The sequence below is a fragment of the Anastrepha ludens genome, chromosome 6 (genome assembly GCF_028408465.1).
Source record: "Anastrepha ludens isolate Willacy chromosome 6, idAnaLude1.1, whole genome shotgun sequence".
Taxonomy (NCBI): Eukaryota; Metazoa; Arthropoda; class Insecta; order Diptera; family Tephritidae; genus Anastrepha; species Anastrepha ludens.
The window spans coordinates 108,283,928-108,310,921 of NC_071502.1; the positions used below are offsets into that span (position 1 = coordinate 108,283,928).

The 26,994-nt window shown below is 34.5% G+C and overlaps 1 protein-coding gene across 2 annotated transcripts in view; it reads left to right on the forward strand.

The window, feature by feature from the left end:
- LOC128868721 (protein kinase C, brain isozyme-like) overlaps positions 1–26,994 on the forward strand; it is a 106,810-nt gene that overhangs the window by 56,646 nt on the left and 23,170 nt on the right. Inside the window, exons 1-9 of one of the 2 annotated variants that reach the window (XM_054111147.1) lie at positions 3,187–3,300; positions 15,709–15,837; positions 17,291–17,447; positions 18,128–18,245; positions 20,848–20,958; positions 21,025–21,153; positions 21,469–21,734; positions 22,006–22,207; positions 25,776–25,964. In XM_054111147.1, the coding sequence (XP_053967122.1) occupies positions 3,198–3,300; positions 15,709–15,837; positions 17,291–17,447; positions 18,128–18,245; positions 20,848–20,958; positions 21,025–21,153; positions 21,469–21,734; positions 22,006–22,207; positions 25,776–25,964 (1,404 nt within the window). In that variant the 5' untranslated portion in view covers positions 3,187–3,197. Of the gene's footprint in view, positions 1–3,186; positions 3,301–15,708; positions 15,838–17,290; positions 17,448–18,127; positions 18,246–20,847; positions 20,959–21,024; positions 21,154–21,468; positions 21,735–22,005; positions 22,208–25,775; positions 25,965–26,994 lie in introns of those variants that run through there. The other variant, XM_054111146.1, reaches the window with a different exon arrangement.

Below are 26,994 nucleotides of genomic sequence, written 5' to 3' on the forward strand. Positions count from 1 at the left end.
GAATGTGTACATGAGTGTGTGCATGCAACATATAGTTCGCGATTTTTAATACACAAACACACATTAATTTTTGTAGGTATGTGCCAATATGCGCGCATGTTATGAATGTGAATTTTTGTATTTATATGATATTTATTTTTTTTTTTTTTGATTTTCTGGCGACACAAACTATTTATAGTACTTGAGGCTTGTGTCGTCGGCCAGGCAGACGGCTAACTACACATTTTCATACCAGCTCGCTCAGTATTTTTGCAATCATTCTTCCACTAAGCATGGTATTTACGATTTCAGGAATCTCTTTATGTGTGTATGTATGTATGTGTGTATGCCACAAACGTCTGGCTTTAATTATTAATGCGTGAATTCGTATTTTTTCGTTGTGAAAGTGGTTATTCATGTTCTTTACTTTGGCCTTACTTTTCAAAGTAAGCCTTCTAAGGGGAAAAATGTGCTTCCACCTTCTCTTTTTTATAAATGGCATTTACGTTTCGTAGCAGCGTATTCTTCTTGCGTTTTAAGAGTTGGAGAATATAAATTTTGTTTCTCTGTTTCATTTTATGATCTACACTAGACTACATCAAAACGTACAATCTTTGGTAAACTTATTGTAACAAAAATTGCAATTCCTTGGAAATAAAGAATTCGCCATTTTGCGATATTAAACCACTAAATATGGATTAGGATGAGGCCCTTGCAAGAGGCCCACTTGGACAAATATTCAAAATTCGTCCGTTGCAAAGGGAAAGGAGAAGGAAACGAACTAGACAGGCGACAAAAAGAAGAAGGGGCTTTGGAATTAGAGGATGACGACCAACAGGGGCTATTTACGTTCGTATTAGCCGCTTCAAGCTACTGAGGAACTTCCTCAGATGTGTAATATTTAAAGCAGGAATATCCGCTGGTGTAGCGAAAAAGTGAGGCCCCAGATGTCTAAAACTTTTCCCGACGAAAGCAGGGCAGGTGAGAAGAAAATGCTGAGATGATTCCACTTCGTCCTCCAGACAGCTTCTGTAGAAGGGACTTAAAGCAATCGTAAGTCTCACCGCATGGACACCTAAGGAACAATGTCCGGTAAGGATGCTTACCAAATTCGAGAGTTGCAGGTTTGTTAGTCTTAGAAGTTCCCTTAGAAACACCTCCGATCTGTCAGTGGCCAGAAGGATCTCACGACTTTGCATGTTTGCGCACTAGCCCTACGCTCGCTGAGTTAACGCGAGGCCCATCTTTCCTGAAGCAGACCACAGGTTCTCAATGAAACCCCAATATTTTCATTTTGCGATAAAACTATCTTCATCGCCCTCTGCCTAGGCAGCTCATCATCTCAGCATTCGTCTATGCCGCTACGACTGGTGCCCGACTAATTTCGAACGCGAAAAGCTTTAATGACTCGAAGTAGATATTTACATCCTTTACAATAATTAGAGAAGTAAGCAACTAATCCACTGCTTTATTAATTGCGGCGACCTCTGTTTGGAAAACACTATAGTGGTTCGGAAGCCTTAATTTTAGCTTGATGGGGAGCTGCTCACAGAATGCTCACCCACCAACTTTTCCGTCCCAATCCGAGCCATACGTAAACATCCACTCCTCCCTTGACGGAATTCAGTTTTTTCTTTTTTTTTTTCTTTTAGTGATCCAACTATAATTTATTACACTGCACGACAAAAGCAATCCTTTTCAAAATAACAAAGTTTTTGAATGCGGAATGGAAAAAAGTGTTGACTTATTTCTGGTATTTAAGTTGAATTTTGAACTTTTGCGCGTTAAGAGACTTGTAACAATATTGTATGGAAACTATTTTTGTTGTATATTTTAACCCGCTATGTTCCTCAGTTAAGAGTATTTTTTGCCCTTTACTGCAAAAGAGACAAAAAACACCCATCTTTTGTAGAGTTAGAGGATTGGAATGTTTCACAAAAATGTTTCTCGTTATTTTTCACTAAAATAGCAGGACCGTCTGCATATGGGTGAAAGCTTTTATTCTAAAAATATTTATTCAAAAAATAAGTTGGAGTAATTGAGAAAATCCTCATTTTCCGCCTTGACGGTGAAATATTTTTTATACAAAAAAAATATTTATCAAAATAAGCAAACACAATCGACTTTAAGTGTATTTCACACAAATTATCATTTCCATCAAGATCAAGTCTCAGTGGGCACCGTGGCGTATACGCAACATTAGAAGAAATGTAATCTTAAATTTTTCCCGCCATTAAAACAAAAACCATTGTAGATTTTCACTTATCACTTCAGCCATTTTTCAAACATCCATTCGCTTGTCTGAATGTATATGTTTGTATATATGTCTATTTGTATGTATATGGGCAACTGTATTGGCAGCTATATGTGCGCATTGGTGCGCTTCTCTTAGTACAAAGCGCGTGAATGGCGTTAATTTTCGTGTAGTATTCGTTACATCTGTATTTTAAATGTTAAAGTAAACGTTTACATTAAAACATAAAAAACATTCAACCAGCTGTCATGTTTTCCAAGGCAAAAAATAACGTAGAAAAGAAGTGAAAAAAGTAGAAAAATGCGGTAGAAGTTAAGGACAAGTAAAAAATAACAAGAAAGCATGCAAAATATGCGAACTGCATGTATTTTTTCCATTTTTTTCATTTTTCTTACTTGTAAGTAAAAAAAGTGCCAACAACTCTAGTATTTTCGAAGTTAAGTGCAAAATGTACAATACAAAAAATTAGAGCTCAAAAAACGTGGCAGGAAAAAGCTTAAATGTTAACATAAACTAGTGAAAAGGCACACTTAGTTTTCACGTCAGATGATGATAAGCAAACACTAAGAAAATACAACTGTAAAAGTATGTAGTCATGAGCAAAAAACAAAAAAGAAATATGGTGTAGTTCAAGAATACCTGAACTTAAAAATTACAAAGAAATATTTTTTATATATTTTTCCACATTCAAGTAGTGCCTTCCTCACTTTCTCATTCATGATCTCTTAGCGCTCATTGAACCTTCACCTCCACCTCCACCTGTTTTATATGTCATACCTACTAAATATATTTAATTATTATTATTACTATTATTATTACTTTTTTTTTGCTTCTCCCCCATTTACTTATAGTACAACACCTGCCTTCTGACTATTAAGTACCTTCCATTCTTTTGTTCGTATTCTTCCGCTAAGCTTTATGTTAATTTTCCATCAGTTTTCTCACCTATTCCCAGGCCCATCAGATGCCGCACAAACGGCAGCACATCTCCTTCCTGTCACCGATGTTTTGTGATCATTGCGGCTCGCTGTTGCATGGCATCACCCACAAAGGGCTCAAGTGTCGAGGTAAAGTGTGGCTGCCCCAGCCAAATATGCACGATGTATAGAATTACTTGTGTGCAGCTGGCGGGCGCTGCTTTTTTCCTACTACAATACTTACTGTTTTGTGTTTACTTTCGTTTGGTAGTTACTTAATTTCCACTTCTTTTCCTTTCATTTGTAATGCTTTTCTGCGTGAACTTTGTTCTTGTAGCAATTTCTTGATTTCTTGTTAAAACTTTCTTCTTCTTACTCTACTTAAACTATTTCTATTACTCTTTACTATGCACTTATTTTTCGCTACGCACAATCACTTTCTATTTGGTTGCTGTTCTTATATTGACTACTTAACTACTTACTACTGTCTTGTCTACTACTTTTTCCTCTTTCCCACACTGCCACAGTTTCTACTTAAAACTTTTACGTATTGTAATTCACACATTTCGTTTGTACTCAAGACATTATTCGATCGTCGTTAAGTCCATTTAAAATGAAAGAAATTTTCAAAGTAGCACAATGCAATGAATTAGTGAAACAGACAGCGGTTCAAGCTTAGTTTAAGCGAATTATATTTTCATTATTTTAGGAATGATGCGCTGGTAATTTCCAGATCAGGTAAGCATTTAGTTTCTAGCTGACGGAGAATCAAATATTTGCGCTTTGCTAAATAGATAATAAACGGTTGATTAAATTAACAGATGGACTTTATTTTTGCCACATACCTCTTTAAGATACCAAATAGTCGCCATCAGGTGGTGCTGTAGTAGAAATGTTTGTAAAAAACGCATTTATAGTCCGACTTACTTCTCACTAGAAATGTTTCGTTGTGAAGAAATACTTTTGCGTAAAGTACACCCGCTAGGTGGTACTGGAGCTAAGATGTGTCGAAATCCCCATATTTATGATCCAATTTAGTGCACACTTAAAAAAAACACAAAAAAATGTCTGAGAATGTTTGTTAGTTATTACAGCAGAAGAAAAATATTTGCAGCAAATGTATACGCTATGTGGCGCTGAAGTCAATATATCTATGTGGAAAATCTCATTTTTTCAATAGATCACAGTCATAAATTGAAATTGTGAATGGTGTTTATGAGGGTTATGGTACCAATACTGCTGCAGCTAATAGCGTGAAATTTTTTTCTTCTTAGATTCCGTTCAAGCACTTTTGATGTTAGAGAAAATTTCGAAAACTTCGATGAAAACACAGAAATCATCGAAGCTGAGTGGCATGTTAGTAGTCATAGCATCGCCCAGGAACTAAGGATCGACCATGAAATAGTTTTAAACCATTTGCGCAAAAACTTGACGCGAATATTATGGATTGCTTTTTCCCCAAGCTAATATATACAATTTGATTAATTATAAATGGAAAACTATATTTTCAGAAAATGGGGGACTAGATGCGCTGTTTAAGTAGTAAAATCCTCTCTCGACGAACAAATCTAGTACTTTATAAGCCTCTTATCATGGTCGCCTTTTGTATGACTACTTGAACAGTGAAAAGATTGACGACGCGCTAGGAATCTCTTTGGAAATTTGCTCGTTGGTAACAACGAATATCGCGGATGTTGGTATAGTGAGTTGCGTGAACTGTATGAGCTCCGCTGGCTGGATTATGTCGACCAAAGTGTTACAAGCGCTCCAGCTCTGAAAGTATCAACGGCTCGTCAGCTGGTGGTAGTAAAGGAGGAGGGGAATGATTAAGCTGCACTTGCCGGGCCAACTAGCGCCGGTTAGAGCGAGAAAGAAACGAGTAATGCGGTTTGGTAAAGGTGAAGCAGTTTTCACGTTCATCAAGAAGAATAGAAATCAATTCTAAAATAAGAAATATATTAGCGGAAAATTTGCATCCGTTGTGATAAGAAAATTTCGAAATTTATATAAAAAGATGTTTTTGGTGTGAAAAAATTTCTAGAACTGTGCATCTAAAGGGTTTAACAGCAAAAGAAAAAACTAAATATGTACTATATATGAAGGTGTAGACCGCAACGTAACACATAGCTCAGAAATCGGCAGCTATAGCTTTGAAATGGTCAATGACTTTAAGTATCTTGGACAGAAAGATACATCTATTGCCATACAAGACACGATACAAACGATAAATAAGTCTTACTTCGCGCAGGCAAAGTTGATGAAGTCGAGATTACTTTCTAGAACCAAGAAACTACGAATTTTCAAACCTGTCATAAGACCTAAGAAAGAAAGATTCTAAGAAAAATATATGGACCTGTACGACTTGAAGACGGTACTTACCGCATTCGGTAAAACGACGAGTTAGATAGATTTCTCAGGGGTTCAAATGTAATGAGATACATCAAAGCGCAAAGGATTCGATGGCATGATCACATTTTACGGGTATGGTCACATTTTATGAATGAGCAACGCTATATATATGGTATATATGGTCGTTGCTCCTCCTCCTATTTGTGGTGTGTGTCTCGATGTTGTTCCATAAATGGAATGAGCAACGTTAGAACTCTAAAAAAGATATTCGAAACGAATCCACAAGGCGACAGAAGAAGAGGTCTGCCGGGAAAACGATGGAGAGATGGCATAGAAGGCATATCTGATATCAAACGCAAAGCTAACGATCGAATGACGTGGAGGTGAATTGTAATGGAAGCAATGGTTCACACCGGACTGGGATGCTATGATGATGATGTGTATCTAAAGGCATTGTGTTGCCAGTTAGAAAGTGAAAAATTTGCTAAAGCTGCTGAGAAAAAAATTCAAAACCTTTTATTGTACAAAAAGTTCCTACAACAGCCAAAATGTTTTTAGCAGCTATTAAGAAAAATATTTTCTTTGAAATGAAATTTTTGCTACAAATCATTGCCCTAAAACCAAGTCATACATTACGACTGACTTAAAAAATTGCAGCAATTCAAAAGAAACGAAGATAAATATTTGTGGAAAAAAAAAGCAGAAAGGTAACAAAAAAAATCCAACTCCTTTTTAAAGGCTCTCTATTCTTTTTAAAGGCTTTCTGCAAAAAAATCTACTCATGATTTGAAGCAATTGATTAATCCTACACTTAGTACAATAGTACTTTTCAGAACTTTTTTCAGTAACTTCTAATCGGCACGACTGGCTTAGGGATATATTTCAATTGGCTGTTCACTTCAGATTCATTCACACTTTCAGTAGTCGAGTGGAGTTAGAACTATGAGCTGAAATTGCATACCTAACCATTTTTTATCATATTTTAAAGTTTTATGCAGTTTTTAATTTTTGAGAAACAAATAAGTCCCACTGTCGGTTCTAATACACCGGAACGACCAGCCCAAGTTTTATCTTCTTACAACCTGCCTCCAAAAACTTAAAGAAATGTTTTATGCTGCCACTATTTGTCAACAATAAATTATCCTCGCAATATGGGTTGATGCGTGAGTACCAATAGGATAACGCAGTTTCGAATCTCTGTGCGTGAAACAAAATGAAAAAGTTGTTTTCTAATATTTAAAGGCCGGCAATAACAAAGTGTATTTCTGTCATGAAAAAGATTCTCATAAAAAATATCTGCCATTCGGAATCGGCTTAAAATTGTAAGTCCCTCTATTTGTGGAATAACATCAAAACGCGCGCCACAAATAGGAAAAGGAGCTGAACCAAACACCCAACAGAAGTGTAGGCGCCAATAAATAATTTTTTTTTTTCCACATAAAATTCTTCAACATATTTTGTACTTCTCTAATTTTGTATGCCGATTTACCGAAAGAAGAAGTACATTCTGACTTGACTAAAAAGCACCTCAAATGTAAACTTTAAAAACGATGTATGACAGATTTTCTCCTTGGTTTCACTTAACCATATTCCGTGAACCAGAGGCGTATTTCTTTATTTATTTATTTTTTTTTGAATTTTGTTGTAAAGTGTAATAATATAAGAATTGTATAGTTTTTTTCAAGTAATAAATAAAATCCTTTTAATATTTGCTAAAATAAAGTTCTGTAAAGGAAATCGTGGTACAAAAAATATAAGGAAATCCCTAAATAAGAAAAAAATATTTCAATAACAATAACGATATATTCACGGAATAGTCTCTGTAATAGTGCTTCTATTAAAATTATTGCAATAAACGCGTTTTGAAAGAATGAAAAACGCAGCTTAGCACGTAGTTTTTTACAACCTTCACCTTAAAGCCTTCGTTTTCATTTATTATACAGCTCCCTCTGATTATATGTACGCACGAACACACCCTTGGGAATATTTTAATTTGTGCGCACTTCAAAAAAAAAAACAGTGCAACAGGAGGCCAGCAAGCGTTTACATTAAAGGACTTCTCCGTATGTACTCCTATCAAGCCGGGGGCGTATACGTGACATTTTACCCTTCAAATAACTTTAGAAACCTAACGAAAAGAATTCTATGTTTATGCCAAACCTGCGCCAACAAGTTGTTTGATATAATATTATGTGCCGCCGGCAATTCCTTTTCCTCGCAATTGAGCAGCAATATTAATTTGATAATAGAATTTATTCCAAACTTTCTGAAAATATATCAAATAAATTTTTCATGTCACCGAATATTCGCCAATTCACTAAGAAAATAGCTTAGAGCTGTTTTTAATAAATTTTAACTTGCAATTTTCCCGAAACATAGAAACCAACTGGTGCCACACGGCGTATGATAAATCACCAATTTTAACATACGAAGCAATTGAAATGAACAAATGGAAAAAATTTGGACTGCTTGCCACATATCGATTACTCAAAGGCAATTCTAAGCCATTTTTAGCTTTCCTTGTTAGTTGAAAAAATGTTTTCAATACATATTACTGCAAAATTAATCAAAAAACAAAATAATATTTCATGTAAATACAAAGAAAAATCGGCAAACATGAGAAAAAATCGTCAACGTTACAAGGAAGAAATAGCGCAAAACTGACACTAAAAATACATACTCGCACACATTTTTTTTTTATTTTTATACAACTATATTAAATATATTTTTGTAATGACAAAAACGCTGAAAATAGGCACAGAGGTTCGTTCAGAATTTGTCTGCACATTTGAGCACCGTCCTGAAAGTTGGCTAGGGGAATAACAAAACGTATATTTTACAGCTGTAATGCGTTAAGCAAGTACTGAAAGGTATGTCAATGTATGTGCAGAAAGAAGAAACAAAGGGAAGCATACATTTGCATTTGTATTGGCTTATCGTTGTAGGTACAAGTAGATACCTTCACGTATGAGTGTTCATTGGAGTTCGCATTCAAACGCATGGGAATACATTTGGAACCCTCCAGGCATTCGCTGTTCTCCGCTTTTGAGGTCAATACAAATTCCGTTGCTGAACCCAGCAAAAAACCCGTAGCATGTGTTGAAAATTTAATAAGAAAATATGAAGGAAAAAGAGTGTGAGAAAATTTTTAAGTACAAGCATGTAACAATCGGATTTAGTCTCGCTTTAGGCAATTCTTTTTTTTTTAGTTTTAACGAAAGGATTTGCAAATGTCTCATGAATTTCATTTATTTTAGTGGAATAATTTCAAAATTTTTTTATTAGTACAATTTTTTTATTAGTCGCCATTTACCAGTTTTTATACCAGATTTTATACCAACTTAATTCAATATTTAATACAAATTTGTGTTAAGTTATGACAATTCTCCTTTTACTGAACCTTTAGAAAGTTTATGTTATTATAACTTTTTATGCCAATTTTATACGATTTTCATTTTTATACCAGTTTTCATATAGGTATATAAAATATTTTATAATTAACTGAAACACTAATTCATGGTATAATATCGCTCATATTAGTAAACCGGTTTTTACAAAGTTAGCTTTCTCTACTTTTATACCGGTTTTATTGTGTTCTTAAAAGATTTTAAAGTAACTTTAAACCGACATTTTCTGGTGTCTAATTTTTACAAAGTTTCATTGTCACTTATATTATTATGCATATTTAGACCAGGTTTTTAATACATTTATACCAATTTTATTTATTCTCAATCACTTTTTACTAAACCCACCATCTATGGTTAAAAACTTCTTTCCTTGAAGCACAATTCACAGGTAAAAGTAATTACTCTAATTTAGACCAGATGTATACGAGTTTCTACCAGTTTGAAAAATAATGATGTACCTAATTTCATCTTAGTTTTTATATTTTTTTTAGCAAAATACAATCTGATTAGCTCCAATTATTTCTAAATTTCGTTCCTTGAAGGTCAATTCACAGGTAAAAATACTTTCTCTAATTTAGACTAGATTTGCAGGAGTTTATACCAGTTCGAAAAATAGTTATATACCTAATTTCGCCGTAGTTATTATATTATTTTTTTAGCAAAATACTTTTGATTTGCTCCCATTGTTATACAAATTTGTTTTTACTGGTACACCAACCTTTTACTATTCTTTTCCAACTATTCTACTGGTTCAAGGTATGATATTTTGTATGTATTGGTAGATACCTGGACAGTAGCGTCTTTTTACAATTCAAGCCTTTTGTCAACACATTTATAAACTGCGCACAACAATCTTAAGAGCTCAACAAATGACGAAATGCTTCAAATGGCATGAATGCCAGGCAAAACTGGCAACAAACAAGAGGAATTTCTTGCACTGGCAAGTTCCCCCTAGCTGACTGGTGAGTTGTCACGCTGATAACCACAATACCCAACCTGTCTTCCTTGCGTGTCCTTTCTCAGCAGTAATATTTGCATTGCCTATTTGCTTTCATTGCAGGGTGAGGTGATTTCGGAACATGCAAGCGACTGATGAGCCTCGTTTAGTTGGCGAGCAACAGCAGGCGCTGTGCTTTTTTGTTTGAAATTTCGGTTTGATGACATACCCGTTAGCATAGCGATGTTGTGTTGTTGGCGGTTAGTTAAGGGGTTTATTTGTTGGTAGAGTCTTTCAATTTTGCTGCTTTGTTTATGTGGCATGCCCGTCGGGTGGCATCTGTTGGTTTGGATGGTTAGTAAGTTGCCCCAAGCATTTTGGTCAAAGGGATCTGCTGTTTTTTACACTTTGCCACTCAAACTGCTGCCTACCTAACTACATGTGTACATATATGGTTCATCGTGTGCTTCAGTTTGCCTCACACAAAGCTGGGTTACATAAAGAAACACTGTTGCTCATTCTGATCTTTCCCTTCACTCACAAACAACCTCATCATCGTTACAAATCGTGGCATTATATGACGAACCTAATTTTGCGCATGGCTAGGAAATTTCGCTAATATGACCTATATGCCAACAAATATGCACATACATCGATGTGTGGGCGGGTAACAATTCATTTTAAATATAGCCAGCAGGCAAAAAGGCAACAAAAGCTTAGGAAAGTCTGAAAAACCATAGAGCAATGATGTGAGTTTGGGCAAAAATAGATATACAGATGTATGATACATATGTAGGGTCAGTGGGAAAGTAAGAGAGTAGGGCCGATGATGGTGCATTGATTTGATTGCTTTTTCTATTGAGTTAAGTCAAAATCAAAGTGGGGTCCTTCGATTTGCATGCTGGTCATAGGTATGTTGATACAGGCATAAGTGAATATTTACTTAAGTATTGGTTTTATTTATAAATATTTATATACTCATAAATATTTAATGTTAGGTATATGTTAATAAAGGCCAAGAGATGTGGTTTGAAGTACGAGTAAATTCAAATTATATGTATGTAATATTCAGTCATTGTAAATCTTTACTAAACTCTTCAGATTCGCAACAATTTCAAGTTCAGTGGTTAGGGCCTTCTTCTATTTATAATTTAGGAGGAGTTTTTCTCAGAATGCGCATTTAGAATGTATGAAACCATAATGTAATGCTTGTTGCCTGTATATGTAGTATTCGGTTTCTTACTTAAAAATATAAAAAACTTATATAAAACCCATAAAATGTTCGCAACATTTTTTAGAAATTCTAGTGGATGGAAGGGGGAAAAAAAGTATATAAGCCACCATGAAAACTTTTAAATGTTGTATTTTGATATTGGCATAAAATCCGCATTCAAACTGGTATAAAACTTGTATAGGTTTGAATCCCCAACTGGTATAAGGGAATTTAGCAACTTTACTTCAAAGTTTAATTAGTTCTTGAGTGACCTTAAAACTGGTATATGTTTAATTTTAAACTGGCACGAACGTGAAAATTTGCTATGAAAATATATACAATTTCACTTAAAAATTATGTAATGTAGTTTTAATCAGCGTGAAAAGTGCTATAAGTTTGATTTATCAGCTGGTATACAATTCAGAATCCGGTATAAAGCAGCTTGACTTGAAAATTATTTAATTTATTGTAAAACGGAATGAACGCTGGTAAATGTTTCACTTAACAACTGGTATAAATAACAAACATCATAGAAAAAATATGGCAATACTTGAAAACTATGTTATTTGTGATTTGATATAAAGATTTGGGATTGGTATAAAATTACAAATCTGGTATACAGCAACTCGACATGAAAATTATTTCATTTAGTTGAAACCGGTACTAAAACTGATATTTTTTATTTTAAAACCGGTACATTGGTATAAAATTATAAATCTGGATAAAGCAATTTGACCTGGAAATTATTTAATTTACTTTGAACCGACACTAAAACTGATAGTTTTGTCTTAGAACTGGTATAAAATATCGAGCATCAGCAGAAAATATGTATAATATAATATAATAATAATTGTATTTAAAAAGTATGTAAATGCATCATGAAAGCTTATGTATGTGTTTTTTGAAATTGGTATAAAACTCAAAATTTGGTATAAAATATCAAACAATAGCAAAAAATACGTAAGTGTGCTTGAAAACTATGTAAATGCAGCATAAAAGCTGCTAAATGTGTTTTTGAAACTGGTATAAAAACCCAAAATTTGGTATGAAGTATCTAACATTATCGAAAAATTTGTGACTGTACTTGAAAACTATTTAAATTTATTTGAATCAGCATGAGAACTAGTATATACATTATTTTTAAACTGGTATAAAAGCCCAAATTTAATAAAAAGTATCGAATATTATCAGAAAATACATCACTGTACATACTTGCAAACAATGTAAATGCAGCATGAAGACTGGTGCAAAATCAAATAATCTGGTATAAAAATCAAAATTTGGTATAAACCAATTACGCACCTGCATTTGCAGATCAAGTAACTTTATAATTTTAATAACGATTGTAAAATCTGATATATAAATATGCCTGCACCTAAAGTAAACCCTCTTTTTAATTACGCAGAAATGCGTCTTTCCTCAAGTCACTGAATTATTTCCTAAATGGATAAATAATTGAAATTTTGTAATCAAAAATCTTTCAGAAAACTTGTCTAAAACTTATAATTTTATTTACTGCAAAACACCAAAGATATAAGATAGTAAGCATTGAATAAAAGTATTTTTTTAAATCTCTTAAATTGTGTAAAAACGGGTCGGTGTTTTTACATGAATATACCTAATTATGTAGTTAAATATGTATATTACAAGTGTCAAAGCTGTAAGCAAAGTTATTGAAAACTGGTGTGAGCTTAATAAATAGTGAGTTTTTTTTTCATCAAAACTTTATCAGAAATTAAAAAAAATAAACTGGTATAAAATCTGGTAATAAGTTTTAATAAATCATAATAGTTCAACCAAAAATGCTGAACTAAATTTCCGCTCTTGTACTGATATATAACTGGTATAAATTTTACAAGAAAACTGGTATAAAAATGAGTTAAACAATTTATTACTCAATTTTTCATAATTTTTATAAAGGAGTAGGATGTAAATTAGGATAATGCAGAATTTCGTTCTTTTTTTTGTTTTTTTGTGGAATTTAATAAAAATGAATAAATAATTGGTGTGTACACTTCCGTTAGAAATTTGGCCGATCGCCTCCTTCTTTTTGTGGTGTGCGTTAAAAGAGTATAAATTCAATAATCGTTGTTGAGCTTTCAACCATGGAATTCAAAAAACAATGGAATCAATTATATATAATTATCTTTGGCGGTCACCGTAGCTGAATGAGTTTGTGAATAGCCAGCATTTGGTAGGGATACAACAGCAGATTCTTTCATTTAAGGAACAGCATTCAGACCAGCACCACTAATTGTAGGATGAGCTCTAGCTAACACCTAGCAAAGGGTGTACCCGCCAATTGTTTATGCATACATAATAAAAATAGGAATTTATCAGTTTGAAAATTTATTATTATTTCTTTTAAACCCATATCTCTTTTAAACCCAACAGTCTAACCCTTTGCTTAAATTTCGCACTATACACGTCTTTGATCTACTCTCCAACAACCAATTTTGTATTACTATTTACTCCTATTATACCACATTTTTTTACCACCACTTCCTTGCATTATGCGTCCGATGGTATTCTGCTTAGTCGCGTGAAAAGCCATTCGTTTGATGGACTTTACATAGCATCTCAACGCTGTCCATTATGTGCACGCTATTTAGCAACTATTTATGCCGCCACTACTTTGTGCCTTTTGTGACAGAATTTTCTCTTGCACTCTTCTTCTCACCGCAACAGCGGTCATACTGGCTAGTTTGCATTCTGATAATAACTATACACAAAGTGTTTTTCATAGTTGCCAGTGATGTGGCTCGAGCGGCATTGAATGCGCATTAGACATGCTCTAATAACTTCAGCTAAAAGCTACTGAAAGAAAATATATTTTTCTATACATTTAATTGTATTTCTTTTCTTCTGTTTGGTTGATAATAAAAAGTCGGATGACAATACATGAATGCACAGCTGTAGTGCAAGGCATTTAAAACAAGGTAAAACTGATTTTTATGTAGTCTGAATACGTGCGCGACCTGTTGCAAATCCTCCGCCCACATATGACTTTGCAAAGCAGAGCTACTACTAACACATTCATGTTCGCTTAGTACGCTTAGCGTGTGCTTTCATTGAGTTTTCAATTTCCGCACGAAATTCCAATTCATTGCACGGCAACTAATCAAATCGCAATGAATTGAAACGAGCAGACAATTGAATTGCAATGCAACGAGGCTGAGCAAAAGCTCGTTTCGGTTTGGCTTGGTTTGGCTTGCCTTAGCGGATGGCAAAAGCGTGTTGCATGTCCAAAGAATTGTTGCTGCTCATGTCGGTTGCAACGATAGCAACAACCTCACTCGCGGACTGAAATAAACACTATTGCAGTAATACCCCAAATAAATAGCACAATAACAGCAATATCTTTGCAGCAAACAAATTTCACTTATAATATCGGCATTTCCTCACCAACCAACCAACTTGACTAGAATTATAATTTCCGTTTGCCATTTAAACGAAATTCCCCTGCTGAGCATTTAATGGAGTTTATTTGCTATTGATTTATAATAGCAAATCGTGATGGCATAAACCAGCTGGTTCAGTGTTAAATACAGAAGCGCGGTGCAATCGTCAGCCTAATTTACTGCATTTCGGTTTAATTTCCGCGTTGAGTGAAAATTATTGAAGAGTTTGCCGATTGCAAATTGATTGGTAATCATGTCAAGCTGGGAATCGATATGGAAAAGTTATCAGGGGGAAATTAAATGACCTTAAACTCAGATTTGTTTGCAATTAATTTCTTTTCCACCTTTCTGCCTCTAATAAAGAACAGAATCTGTGGTTGAGAGAAGTATTTTCGCAATTTTTTCGAGAATTTTGAAGCCACCAGAGTTTCACTAGGAAAACGCTTTCAAAAAGCCTATCAAACTAAGCACTGTATGCTATACAAAATCATCTGCTGCACCTATACCTATGAATCTAGATTATACGAGCGAGCTAAGCTACTTGACAAAAAAAAACACAAGAAACAAAAAAGATATTCGCAGAAATCTTACCTTAAAGTAAATTGACTATCTTAAAAAACTATGAAGCTGTGACATATTTGAACTTAAAGCTGCTTTCTCAGAATAAGGTACGTTTAGCGCGCTGACTAGAGTGTTAAAAAAGTTAACGGGATTAAAAAAATTTACGAAAAGGTGTTAAAGGTGTCACTTTAAAATTCACTTGGAAGGTAGTATGAACTTTTGAATCCATATTTCAGTAAATAACTGTACATGTAGTTCATATTGTTTTCCCAAAAGAAACAACGAACTCCCAGCAGCTTGAATGAAAATTCACAGGTAAGACTAATAAAACTTTAGACCTTTGCATCAAAACATTTTATTATTCAACCTACGAGTGAGTGTTCAAGAATCACCCTAGAATTGCAGTCTTTCCAAGTATTGCGTTTTCTCTGTTCGTGTAGGTGTGCGTCTTTTTATTTATTGTGTACTTGCGTTATTGTGTGCGTGCGGATGTTTGTTTTTATGTTCTTTTCTGGTATTACTTTTACACTTTTACTTGGCGCTCTGCTTCGTCCAAATGAAGTTTAATTTTATTGCAACTACAAAAAAGTTTGCAGTCTCCATGTCAAGCACAATAATAGTATTTTTAATTACTATTTTTTTCAATAATTTTTTTTACAACTTTTACACACCTACGCATCTATGCTGCAGCATGCGACATGAATGTTCATGCCCGATGCAAGGAGAATGTGCCGAGCTTATGCGGTTGCGATCATACCGAACGACGAGGGCGCATCAATTTGGAGTTGAATGTGAAGGAGAATTTGTTGACGGTGCAAAGTAAGTAAATTAAATAAAAACTTATAGTACGCTAGAATATTTAGATTGGATGGCAAAATATGTTAATATTTTTGGTCGAATAATGCCAGAAGTGTGTTTAAGTTTTGCAAAATATTAGCAAAAATTATGTTCCTTAGCTGAATTGGGTATTGGTTACCACACAGATTATTGGTTCGTTTTGGTTTTGTTGAATTGTCTGAAAATGTTTTATTTGAAAAAAATGGAGCTAATTCATTTCAATGTTTTAAAAAAATTTAGTTTCAGTTTTTCAATTAAATTACAACAATTTTTCAATTAAACTAATTTAAATTTGAACCCACTTGTGAAGCGTTTTAATGTTTCAATTAAATAAAAATAGAAATTAAAAGCTTCAAAAGTGGATAAAAATCTAAATGAAATAATAAATAATTAAGTAAGAAAAAATAAATATATATAAAACGCTTCAAAAGTGGGCTACTTTAATTACTTAAATGCGGTACACATTTTTAGGTGTTTCTGAATTTGTTTAAATGAGAATACAAATTTCGCTTTTAATTTTCAAAAATTCTGCAAAGAAAACGTTTTAATTTCAATTTCATTATTATTATTTTTTTTTTTTTGTTTTTGTTTTTTTGAAATGTGTGTACAAATTTAATTTTTAGTTTTCGAAATTTTGAAAAACATTTTTACTTTAATTGAACTTTTGTACGAAAATTAAAAACTTCATATAGTCCCCTTTTGTAAATAATTGAATGAGCTTTTAATTTTCTTGAGTTGAGGCTGGGCTTTCTTTTCAGCCGTTAAAGAACTTCCTGTCAATGCTATTGACAATTTCTAATTACGGCCGCCATAGCCGAATGGGTTGGTGCGCGACTACCATTCGGAATTCACAGAGAGAACGTAGGTTCGGATCTCGGCGAAACACCAAAATTAAGAAAAAAAAATTCTAATAGCGGCCGCCCGTCGGCAGGCAATGGCAACCCTCCGAGTGGATTTCTGTCATGAAAAAGCTCCTCATAAAAAATATCTGCCGTTCGGAGTCAGCTTGAAACTGTAGGTCCCTGCACTTGTGGAACAACATCAAGACACACAAGACCACAAAAAGGAGGAGGAGCTCGGCCAAACACCCAAAAAGGGTGTACGCGCCAATTATATATATACATATATATATAAATTCTAATTGAAAAATTTCTTAATTCTCATTCTATAAATGTTACAATTTAAATTTCAAATAAATGTTTACAAAAAATTTGGAGTCTATGGAAGTTACTGAAACTATTTGTTCAACAATTTTTTGTATACCAAAATTGATTCACCTCAATTTAGGATATGGTTTTTTAATCAAAAAATATATTTTAATTAGTCCTGGGATAATTAAATTTTATTTCTTTTTCTAATCTTAGTCTAATTTCAATTATTCATCGCATAAAATATATTTTTGCACAAAAAAAATATATTATTTTTTCAACTTCAGTCAAAGAAGGCCGCAATCTCATTCCAATGGATCCAAATGGTCTCAGCGATCCATATGTCAAAGTCAAACTAATTCCAGATGAGCACGAAAAGTCAAAGAAAAAGACGCGCACCATTAAGGCATGTCTGAATCCTGTGTGGAACGAGACCATCAAATAGTGAGTAATTATTTAAAAATAAAAACTATTTTTTAAATATGGAAAATTGTTTAAAATTACGCACTACCTTTTAATTATATTATAAATTATTATCATTATTAAATAATTATTTGAAACCCTGAAAGCTTACGCTGCAATGTGAAAGCTGTTTTGCTTGAAGCGAAAGCTTTTGAAAATGAAGACAAGCTTTTCGGTAGGACAATAATGTAAAAAACTCATTTATAATTCTATTATTTCAAGTTTGCAAATTTTGCTGAAAATTACGTTTATTAATGCTTTGAGAGCAATCTAATTAATTTAACATTTTTGAATGGCATATTATGAAACTCATTTGAAAATATAGATATTATTTTTAACACGATTTCACTTTTCGAAAGCTTTAAATTGATATGAAAAATTTCACACTACCTGTTTAAACTCCATCTTTCAAAAGTTCAAGTGAAATGAGACTTTTAAGAAGTTATGCAATTTACATACGATTTCTAAAAGAAGTCTTCACACGCAATCTAAGAGAAAAAGTGAAATTATTGTAATATTTAGTTTGTTTTAAAGTAAAAGCTTTCTCAACTGCTGTGGGGCTTTCTTAGTTTATTTTTTATCTCTACTTTGCTCTCGAACTACTTGTTCTTTTCTATTCATATTTTTTGTACAACATACATTTTTTCTTTTTGTACTTTTAGTGATCTCAAACCAGAAGACAAAGATCGTCGTGTACTGATCGAGGTGTGGGATTGGGATCGTACATCGCGCAATGATTTTATGGGCGCGTTATCCTTTGGCATATCCGAAATTATTAAGGTGAGTAAACAAATAAGGCATAGATTTCTTTATTGGTTCTTATTGCAATATTTTTTTTTGAGTTGGAGTTAGTAGTTTTGCTTGAGATGATATGGCATCTTTATGAATTTATTACGAAATACTTTCAAGGTTCTGATGTTTGTTCGACCTCAATCTTTTGCATTGTTGTTTACGTTTACAGTGGTCTATAGCTTTGAATGAGATTCTGTAGAATTTTTTTTCATTCATTCTTTAAATTTTTATCAAAAACTCTTTTAAATTATTTTCGGCTTGATTAGTAATAATTTATAGGCAGGTTCAGATAAAAATAATGATGTAGCTTTAAAACTGAGCGGAAAATAATGAACGTCTGCTTCGCGCTATGTTTCCGATTTATTTTTTGTTCTCTATGCCACTCCGTTAGTAGGGCTAGGTTTGGCGTTTTTGGCTACCACTTTTCTCAGAATGCAGATAAGCACACTTAGACCAACCATTTCTGTGTGGAAAGGTGCTAACAGGCAAGCGGTTTTTAATTAAATTCCTTTAATTTCCCTTGTTATGTAACCGCTGAGTTTCTTTTAAGAAGCTTTGAAGTTTCCGAATGTCTATTAGCTCCAAGTCTGCTCTAAGAATTCAAAGAAATACTTGCTAAGATGGAGATGTCGCATATTCATGTTTTTGTTAGAGCGAGACATTGGAAAAGATAGGTTGCAACGCTTCTCGTCTTCTGCAAAGCTCTGCAGCTACGGCAAAATTCATTTGTGGGGAAGTCCATTCGGCTGATGTGGGTGGCAAAGAGTATTTTCCAATCTTAGTGCTCAGTACAGCACGAATGCGGAATGGTCAAGTAAAAATATCACTTCAGGTCTTACTTTTTGGAATCTTGCCTAGATCTGACTTAATATCCAGCCCGTGGATTTCCGACCCGGCTGTCATTTGTCTGCATTTGAATAGAAGCTAGTCCGGGCAGGAGCTTGCAGGAAAAAAGAACGTCTGCACTATACGCAGAGTTTGTTAACTATACCATGGCTCCCTTCCTTACTACTGCATCGGCGCCATAGTTCTGAGTGATATTCCTGTGTGCCACATTCGTAGCATAATTCACAGGCAGCGCTTTTTAGACGATCTTGCACTCAAAACCTATCTCAAAGTAGTGTCGCAAAATAGTATCGCAAAGCATCGATTTGATTGCAGTCTGATTGTGAAATTAAATTATGAGAACTTTCTCCCTGCTCAGACTAAAGGAATCTACAATGATCGGTGATCCGTGGGCCGCAGCTCAGAGAGAGCTCTTTTGACTAAATTCCTCTTCCAACCATTTTGTCTGCCTTCGCGATAAGTGTAGATTGTGGTAGAACCCTTTAATTCAGAGATTCTTGTGGAGAACATATTCGAGAAAAAATTTCGATAAGCCAGCTCACCGAAAAAAGTAAAGAAACTCCCTCCATTCGGAAGTTGCGGTCAATCTAGTTGCGTTTGAAATGAAAGAACGGGTGAGTGTAAAAGAAAAGGCTCTGAGCTTGACCTTCAGCGAGTGATAGAGGACATAATCATTCCTTTAAACGAACTATACACTGCGTTTGACTTAAGCGTAATCGTACTCTGTGACTACTAACTGCAGGGTATCCAGAGACAAACAGTCTCGTTGGATTCAACATATCAACTACCCGCGTTCTCACAGGTGTTATAACGAGTTACTGCGCATTAGCACCCTAGCCAGTGCCAATAGGATGGTAGTACTTCACAATGGCTTCTGCAGGAGGTGTGGAGATGAAGAAGAAATTGAATCGGTACAACACTTCCTCAGAGAAACCGTGCCGAATATCTTGGCGTTTAATTTTTTTGAAGGCCTGAAAAAATTACAATATGTCTCACTGAAGGGAGTGGGGAGTAGTTTAAGCTTAGTTAGTGGTTAAGGTTAGTTAGCGGATGGAAATGAAATGCAGTGGTCTTAGACAAGCACCCTGACTAACCTAACCCAACCTAGTTGCGTAGTTACCCTGTGGCTTGTCAGGCTCGGTGTGGTGAAGCGAAGTGAAGCCGGAAAAAAGCAGGAGCACCCCCATTTCGCCGTTTCTATTTTGTTTCTAAATGTCATCACTACTAATGTGGGCTATTCACAGTGGCTGCTTAGAAAAGGATGGATCGGATAGCCAGATTCCATGCACAGCTGCAGACTTTAACTTTTCCAAAACTTTCCTCGAACGATCTCTCATTTTTTATTTCACTTTAGCTTCGTAGCGAGAATCATGCCGAGGTATTTGACTTCGGTAAAAAGTTTGAGCTGAACTACATTCGAAGAGGGTGACTGGAAAGTAGGAAGCTTAAACTTCCTCGTAAAAAATACTATTTCGGTTTTGATTGAGTTGGCACTGAATCCACTTTTTGGGTTCAAAATAATTGCCTTAAATCATCGGAATAAAGTAAATCCATTGGAACTTGGTAAGGAGCAAGCTTTTCAACCCAAATTGGAATGCAGAACAGGGCTGATAGATATTTGCATGCGGTGGTCTCAGCCTACAACTTAGCCAAATACAATATTTAACTTTAGTCCGTTCTTGCTGTACAGAATTTTCTTTTTTTTCTCTTTTACTTTTTCAAACAACACTTAAAATTTTTCCAGAATCCCGCCAATGGTTGGTTCAAATTACTCACACAAGAGGAGGGTGAATACTACAACGTGCCATGCGCTGATGCCACGCAGGATCTGCTTAAACTCAAAAGTCAAATGCGGGTAAATTGAAAAATTGATATATTATTGCTTACATTTATATTTTTTGTATTATATCGCATTTCATAGAAATCATCGCAGAAGAAACCGCTGGTGATGCGCAGCGATACAAATACACAGACACAATCCAAAAAGGATATGATACGTGCCACAGATTTTAATTTTATCAAAGTGCTGGGCAAAGGTTCATTTGGAAAGGTAGGAGGAGAAAAGAATGGAAGTAAAGTAGAATGGAAAAAATTTCTTGATATTGCTATTGTTGGATATACAAGGAAATGTTGGTGTTAGCGAAATACTGTATGTGTGTGTGTGAATAGCTCATATATTATTTATTGCTATGTATTATTTATTTTCTATCAACAATTCCTAAATTTTAAATTTTTTTTTTTTTAATTCATATATGTATGTGTGTATGTATGTATGTAAACACATACAAGTATATAATTCAATCTAGTTTTTTGCAACAATATCACATTTTTTTTTTTGGGTATTTTTTATTATTTCTACCCTCAGGTCATGTTGGCCGAACGCAAAGGCACCGAAGATCTCTACGCCATCAAAATACTCAAAAAGGATGTCATCATACAGGATGATGATGTCGAGTGTACAATGATTGAGAAGCGCGTGCTGGCGCTGGGCGAGAAGCCACCATTCCTAGTGCAGTTGCACTCGTGCTTCCAAACGCTAGACCGCCTCTTCTTTGTCATGGAGTACGTCAATGGTGGTGATTTGATGTTTCAAATACAACAATTCGGAAAATTCAAGGAGCCAGTCGCTGTGTAAGTATTGAGAAAGCAAATAGCAAAAGGAAATACTTAATTTTCCAAGCACACGCACACGCAAACACTCACATACAATCACAGCTGACCATTTCTGTGTATTTACTGACCTCTGTTAAGCGACTTTTGTGCGTATGAATTGACTTTTTTGAAGTGGCCAATCTCAGCAGTCTATTATTTACACTCATTTTTTGGTACTCACATACTTTTAATTTAACCAGTTTTTTTTCTCGAATTTACATTTACTTTTTCTTATCTACTTTCCTATTAGCTTCTACGCCGCTGAAATTGCCGCCGGCCTCTTTTTTCTACACAGCAAAGGCTTTTTGTATCGTGATTTGAAATTGGACAATGTCCTATTGGATGCGGATGGTCATGTTAAAATTGCCGACTTTGGCATGTGCAAGGAGAATATTATTGGCGATAAGACAACAAAGACATTTTGCGGCACACCCGACTACATAGCACCCGAGGTGAGTAAACTCGATATACTCGTATAAATACTTAGCGAGCAGAACGAAAGTTTATAGGCGTTTGTTGTATTGTGACTTGCAGCTACCGAAATGGGTAGCAAATTTCGATTTCAATTCAAAGATAAACAAAATTTACCCTAAGTGTGCTTGAAACAAAATATCAGAGTGTGTTGTTCTGGTGACACTAATTAGTTCCGACCGACCCGTGATTGGCAATATGTGGGTTTGTGCGAGGTGCGAGTGAATGACTAAATGCAGGCCGTGTTTGTATTTAATCTGCAAAACAATTTAGTTGAAAAATGTGACCTAAATGCGTACAAGGTGGGTGAGACTAGTGGGCCATTTGTGTGGAAGTATAATTTAAAATGATAGTAGATTTGCAAAGGATTTTGTGATTAAGTAAAATTCTTATCTAAATTCCAATTTGGTAAGGGTTAGAGTATTCTGTTATTACTTTTAGGGTAGAATATGCACGTGTTTCAAAATAAACTGCTTCATAAGCACTTGATTTCATTCATCATTCAGAGTTTGCCTGTAATTCTTAACCGGTTTATTATAGATTTGATGTACCCCCGGCGACAAAACGATAGAACGTCAATATATTGAACAGTTTTCACCACTTTTCTTCTTCTTTTTTGAATTATTATATTTTTATATAATAAAAGCCAAGGTGAATTTATTATTATTTTTTACTATTAAAGGTTGTATCGGCAAATCAGCTGCCTTATTTTTTTCCTTTCGCCGTCTCCATGTGGTTGTCTGCACAGAATAAAGTAAGAATAAAACATCACTTTAGCAAAATTTAAATTAAAAAAAACAATAGTAAAAGTCAAGAATGATAGAAAGAAGATTGCGCCCATCAAGAGTGCGTGACGTAACGTTTGCCGAGTTGTGCAGTGTTGCCAACCATTTGCTCTTCACAATAAATTTAATGCTTTTTTATACCCAAAATGCAAACATTTTTAAGTTTCGTGTTTGTTTCTTTTTTTTTAATTTAAAGCTACCGAAGCTTTAAGTTAAAAAACAAACTATATTATTAAACAAAAAAAGGTTAAAAAAAGTCACTCTGAGAAGATTTTAGTGCTAATGAAAATTTTTTTACTCTTATAAAATTTGATAATTTGAAAGTGGAAATTTATTTTTGGCTCCATTTAAGGTTATGCAAGAATATTAAATCTTCTTCTCTCAACTCTTTTTAAGATTGAAAACCTTTTTACACATTTTAAAAAGCCTTTGAATTTATTGAATGCGAATTAAAACCATAGAGGTGTAATCGTTTCTTCCGGTCATCAATCCTTAGTGAGACATAGGACATTAAGAGTTGTATTCATTGTAAAAATAAGCAGCAAAATACCAGAAAATACTAAAGAAACCATACTGACATTTTTACAAAAGGAGTAACTTATCTAGTTACATAACTTCAAATATAGCAAAAAAGTCGTTCCCTTAACAAAAGAGTCTCGCTTAACAAAAAAACTCAAAAATTAAATTGTACATAAGCATAACACATCTATTAAAAAAAACGCACATTTTAAAGACAATTTGTCACGCATACAAAGTTCTTTAAGTGATTCAATAAAAATTTGTTGGGTTATTTTCTTTGAATGGGCATTTTAGTGCGTTTGTATATCCAAAGCTAGGCAACACTGCAGTAGTGAGAGAGAGATTTGACTGCCGAAAGCAGAAGAACACCAACAACACCTGCAATTGCGGGCAATGCCACCAGATGTTAAAAAAAAGTAAAGATAAATAAAACTGGGTGAATTATTTAAATATTTATTAAAAAATGTATATTTTACAAAATTATAAGCATTACATTTTAATTAGAACAGCTAGAAAAATGTCATGAAAAACTCCGAGACTAAATAACAAAAAAAAAATGCTAAATCAAGTTACGAAAATGGTAATCTGGCCAAACTAGAGCTAAAATCACGTAACTAGTTGTCAAATTCGCTGAGAGCAAAGTAACGGGACCACGATAGGCGCCATCTCATTATTCTCTCCATCGCGAGTAAAAGTTATCGCTTTTTATGTGGATCCCGTTTCTCCAGCAGCCCCTTACAGTGATCATTACAAGTCCTTGGAGGTTCATCTAAAATCAATCGGACAAGGGAAATCAGTTTTATTAATAGATAACTTTGTGCCTGATCGATGTTTTGTTTTTAATTAACAATATGGCGGTCTCAGGAAATATTTTTCAGATTTTCAAGAAAAAACCGAGAATTAATTGTTAAAAAAAATACAAATTTTTGAAAAAAACCCCGTTTGTGATCGTATGCTGTTGATCGATGTTTTGTTTTTAATTAACAATATGGCGGTCTCAGGAAATATTTTTTAGATTTTCAAGAAAAACCCGACAATTAATTGTTAAAAAAAATAAAAATTAAAAAAAAAATCCTTCGATCAGGCACGAGTTTTTTATGTTTTCCCTGCTTCTGGAAATCTAGCAAGCTTATTGAAATCTAGCAAGCGGTTTTTAAGTTACAGTGATCACCACTTCAAAAAACATAGTTTTGAGAAAAACGCATTTAAAGTTTAGGTTTTAAAAAAACCTAAAATAAAACAATCGAAGGTTTTTTCTAATTTTTGCATGAAATTAAAAATTGATTTTATATGGCTTTTGTGAAATAAAGAAATATATTTTAAAGTTACAAAAGTAATGAAGGTTAAAAAAGAAAAATTGTGAAAATGTAGCAAAATATTGATGTGCTATCATTTGTTGCGAGCTGCAAGTAGTGAACCAAACAGATAAGAGCGAATTATACAAAACTACTAAACAACATATAAAAACAACTACTAATCCATGTATGTCACCTGGTGTCAAAAAGTCTATGTGTGGCTTCAAGCCGGCCAGTATAAGCTAGCCTCTGGATAACAACAGGAAAACCTAGATTACTTTCTGTTTCAGTATTAGATTAGCTTGTCGCAGAGCTAGTCTCGGATATTTAAAAAAGTTACATTTAGAACTTTTTTTACTCTGGTTCAAGGAAAAGTTCAGCTGACGGTTAGACATAAAGAGTTTTAGGAATCGAAAGAAATATTCGAATAGCATTATTTTTTCTCGCCAAGATCTGCAGCTGGATATTGGACTCACTGGCGGCCGCCATAGCCGAGAGGTGGCTACCATTCGGTAGGGTTCTGGTTCGAGTCCCACTGTAGGCATGAAATACGAAGTGATTGGAAAAGTTTTTTCTAGTAGCGATCTAACCTCGGAAGGCAATAGCAAACCTCCTAGTATATTTCCATCTTAAAAAATCATAGAATTGTAGGTCCCTCCATTCCAATTCTCAAAATGGCGTGCGTACGCAGTTTACGCTTGCAATTTACCGTTTCATAAGCATTTTGAGAAGTCCAGACTTGTGCTCGCCAAATGAAATTGCAAGTCTTTAAGCGAGTGCGAATTTCTGCTTACTTAAGCACCACTCACTCATACATATTTTTCTAAATTACACATCCTCCTAATTCAATACCTACTTCATGAGTAAAATGCAATACAAAAGTTTACTTGTCTTTCTTTTCTTACTCTCTTTAATATAATAATTTGTATATTTTCATCGCCCCTCAACAGATCATCCTGTATCAGCCCTATGGTAAATCGGTTGATTGGTGGGCCTATGGCGTTTTACTTTACGAAATGCTCGTCGGTCAGCCGCCTTTCGATGGTGAAGATGAAGAGGAATTGTTTGCTGCCATCACCGATCACAATGTCTCCTATCCGAAGAGTCTGAGCAAGGAGGCAAAGGAGGCGTGCAAAGGGGTGAGCTGAATTTATTTAAAATTAAATTTTCTGAATTAACACCAGCCTTTATTTTGTGCAAGAAGAAGCTGGCACACGCAAGTGTACGGCCTTAAGCTGTCAAATGCTCTTTTATGCATTTTTTGTTTTTTTTTTTTTTGGTTTTGTTCTGAAGTCTGTTGCTGAAGCTGGGCATCCTTAATTATGCATACATGTGTTGTTGGGCATAAATTAATTTTAAATGTCCTGCAAAGTTACGCACACACACAGGCGTAAATAAATAATGCATTATACAGACACAATATAAAATTTACACATGGGAAGTGTGTACCAGATATTCATTGTTCTTTTTTTTTTTATATCCTCTTTGTATACTTTTCAGTTCACTAAAATTTAAGTCCCAAATTTGCATGTTATGGATATAGAGAATTTGCAAGGTTAAGCATAGGTTTAGTAGCTGTTAAGTATAGTAATAGGACTATGAATAAGTTCGTGCGGTTTTTTTTCGAAATTTGAAACTTTATTGACGTAAAATGGTTACAAATTTAATATTCAAAATATTGTCCATCGCTTACTACTACTTTTTCCCATCTTTCTGGCAATTCACGGATTCCCTTTGTGAAAAATTCGGTCGGTTTTGCCGCAATCCACGAATCGATCCATTTTTTGACTTCATCGTAATTACGGAAGTGCTGGTCAGCCAGGCCATGTTGCATCGATCGGAAGAGATAGTAATCGGATGGCGCAAGGTCTGGACTATACAGCGGGTGGGGTAGGACATCCCATTTGAGCGTTTCTAAGTATGTTTTGACCACTTGTGCAACATGTGGCCGAGCATTGTCATGTTGCAAAATAACTTTGTCGTGTCTATCGGCGTATTGCGGCCGTTTTTCTCGCAGTGCTCGGCTCAAACGCATCAATTGTCGTCGGTAGACATCCCCCGTAATCGTTTCATTCGGTTTCAGTAGCTCATAATACACAACACCCAGCTGGTCCCACCAGATACACAGCATAACCTTCAGGCCATGAATATTCTGCGCCGACGTCGATG